The following is a 3,192-nucleotide window of genomic DNA, read 5'->3' as shown; positions in this document are numbered from 1 at the left end:
TCTTTTTGTTTCTTCTATGCTTTAACTTCTCTTCTTTTGGGTTTCTATTTTATATGTTCTCTTTACTTATACGCTTATGACATATATACTTCTCTGAGGCCATAGACTCACTAAGAGACATAGAAACCACTTGTATACATTTGTTTTTATCTATTAAAATTTTAGATAAGCAACTTAGTTGCTTAATGATCATAAGGGTTTTCATTTTTAAGATGTAAGAGATAAGTAATTGAACAAATTTTTTAAAAAAATTTGAAATATAGACCCTTTTTAAATAATGGAAAAAAATTATGATTATCTTTTCATTAAATATTTAAAAGGGAATTTGACAAATTCAACTTGTAAGATCAAGAGAATTGAGCCGGTTCAAATTAGAATTTAAAGGTTTTGGATGGTTCAAATTTTACACAACCGCCTTAGACAAAAACGAGAAGGATCTATGCGTTCCCAATTTTTCTTTTTCCGAACACTGCTTACAACCGAAAGACTTCGTTTTCTCAATGCCCGCTTTCCTCCACACTTTGCTTTGAACTGCACATCGAAATCGTAAAGCTCAAGTTAAAAGCAGTCTTCTAGAAATGTGTTCTAGAAGGCGGCTGGTCGACGGACAATTTACTGAAGTACATTAACGCCGCCCACGCGGCGTGCCGACGCTTGACCATTCGGCAAGGCCCAGGCGCCTGATTTTTCCTCTTCCCGGATAGGATTTCAGAAGACATCCCGACACGACCCACTAACCCAAGCCAATATGGATGCGGATTAGCTGCTGGCAAGTCGAGAGGACGATCACTATAAATACGGATCCCGTCTGTCTCCATGATCAGAGCAAACGCACTGGGTCCTTCTCTAATTTACTAAGGTACACTTGACTATTAGTCATATAATCGTATTAAGGCGGGCAGCCATAGCAGAATCAATATTTGATTATGGCACCCTCGACGTTCAGCATGGAGATCGACTGCAAGGTGCCGGCCAAGAGGATGTGGCGCGGCTCGTATGAGTGCGCTCCGCAATGCCTCCCGAAGGCTCTCCCAAACCTCATCGAAGCAGCCCATTATTCCTCACCCACTCTCTCTGCAGGCTGCGTCGGCACGCTCGTCTTCACTAAAGGTATGTCGTGCTTTGATCGGCACATTAAATCAGTCTCCTGCAACATGTGATGCTTGCATTAGTTCTACAGTTACTGCAGATCAAGAAGGAACGCCCAAAAAACTTCCGTCGTAATTGATCCCTTCATCGACTCGTTGGTCTAATATACAAATAACATGAGTTACCACTCATATAATCTTATAAGAGTTAACGAGTCTAATATACAAATAACATGAGTTACCACTCATATAATCTTATAAGAGTTTGGTTGATCAGTTCGTAACTGATATCAATTTTCATGATAGTGATCACAGCGCCGTGCATTAATGACGTACTAGCATGGGTCGTGCATGCATGAATATAATTGAACTCTTCCCCATCGAACATATGTTTACATTAAGCCATAGTATCCCAAGAAACGCTTTCTCGTCATTTTTTGTTCTCTCTCGAATTATCACCACTGGCAGTACTAGTCTTGATCAATGCTGATGTAATCCGTCTTGTATTGGCAAAATTTTCTGCAGATCATGGCAAGCAAACATATACTTGCTTCCCCGTCTAACATATATTTGCATTAATTAGCCATAGTATCCCAACAAAGACTTTCTCATTTTTTGTTCTCTCTCGATAATCAGCACCGGAAGTACCAGGCTTGATCAATGCTTATTTAATTCGGCTTCTATTGGCAAACTTTTGTGCAGATCATGTCAAGCAAACCGAAGTTTCGGTCGTGAAAGACAAGATTGAGGAAGTCGACACGCGCGCATTCAAGCTCAAGTCTGTGCTGATCGAAGGGGGGTTCTTGGTGCGCTTCTTCAAGAGCTACCAGCAGACGGTGCAATTCAAGGAAACTGGACCAGAAACTTGCGTCATCCACTACTCTGCTGAATACGAGCCTATCCACGATCACCATAAGCATCAATTCCCTGAGGAGGTCAAAGGCTTGGTCACCCAGACATACAAGGCCGTGGAGGCTTACTTGCTCTCCCACGACGACTTCCAGTAGACCCTATCAATGTGTACTTGTCATACCTCAGTTAGCATGAATAAGTAGTACAAAAAATGTGGGGGACCCACTTTCTTATTGTGCACTACAAATAAAGGATAACCCTTGGACTAAATGTAAGGGTTCATCCACCACCTTTATTAAAACCTTTCCAAGATCTCATAATTGGAATGATCTTGTAAGCACGTAATAGTGTCACTAGCAACCAAAGAGAATGTGCATTGTTGTTGGTGTATATGTGTGTGTGTATGTGTGTATGTGTGTAATCTCCCCCCGTTATGTGTGTGTGCATGCGTCCATGTGATGATTTCTATGTTAAGAAAGGGCATGTTGAAATATTCACCACATGGATCCAACCTCAAACATGCTTCGAGCTTCGATGCTAGTTCACCTATTCAACGTGCAAGGTGCTATTGTTCCATCATGGGTCCTCTCTATAATGTTCTCTACATTTTAAGGGGATATTTTACACATAATGATTAAACTTATTGCTAGATATATGAGGAATGGGGGGAAAAGAGCATTCATAGGCACCCTTTGGTGGTCCCTATCCCCTATCAAACTGAGTCTAGGCTCTAAATTAACTATTCTACCACATCATTACTTGTTTAGTAAACTACCAGATTTTGCATCTTTAATTCGGTGTTTTGTATTGAGCTCACCTACATAAGCTTAATAATGTACTTTTTTTAACTTGCATCTAATAAATATCATGTATTTCCTTTTTGTTGATGCACTTAGAAAATATTGATATTTTCTCAATTCAAGATGTTAAAGAGCTTTTTGAAGCATTTGCCACAAGTACTCTAAACTAGTTAGTAGCCAAAATGATGCCAGGAGGCATATTCCACAGTGGATTCCATGAGGTCTTGCAGTGGATTCCGTAAAATTTTATTACTGGGGCTCGTACACAAGGTGGATTCCTTGTGCGAAAAGTCAATGGGGATGCCTATCCTTTTCGGGCGTCTTGTTAATTTAATGTGTAAGTGGGTGATTCCATAGCGGGTGATTCCGTAAAATAAATATTTAAATTAATAAATGTTTATGAGTTTCCACTACAACAAAAAGGCTCCATAGACACGCTTGTAGACACAATA

General features: G+C 40.0%; 1 protein-coding gene across 1 annotated transcript; it reads left to right on the top strand.

The window, feature by feature from the left end:
• The first annotated feature begins 798 nt into the window (after positions 1 to 798).
• LOC148026522 (pathogenesis-related protein 2-like) lies at positions 799 to 2,496 on the top strand. Its single transcript, XM_087690468.1, has 2 exons — positions 799 to 1,110; positions 1,791 to 2,496. The coding sequence occupies exons 1-2, from the start codon at positions 927 to 929 to the stop codon at positions 2,093 to 2,095; spliced, it is 489 nt and encodes a 162-aa protein (XP_087546594.1). The 5' UTR covers positions 799 to 926; the 3' UTR covers positions 2,096 to 2,496.
• The last annotated feature ends 696 nt before the right edge of the window (positions 2,497 to 3,192 follow it).

The sequence above is a fragment of the Lygodium microphyllum genome, chromosome 13 (genome assembly GCF_053477565.2).
Source record: "Lygodium microphyllum isolate KBCC chromosome 13, Lygodium_microphyllum_v1.1.10, whole genome shotgun sequence".
Classification (NCBI taxonomy): Eukaryota; Viridiplantae; Streptophyta; class Polypodiopsida; order Schizaeales; family Lygodiaceae; genus Lygodium; species Lygodium microphyllum.
The sequence above is the reverse complement of the archived record's forward strand: the minus strand, read 5'-3'. Positions and strand labels throughout refer to the sequence as shown.

Excerpts from the sequence above, each read along its gene's own strand:
- LOC148026522 (XM_087690468.1), top strand. The coding sequence starts at position 927 with ATGGCACCCTCGACGTTCAGCATGGAGATCGACTGCAAGGTGCCGGCC. Across the intron at positions 1,111-1,790 it reads CACGCTCGTCTTCACTAAAG|ATCATGTCAAGCAAACCGAA; the intron begins GTATGTCGTGCT and ends ACTTTTGTGCAG.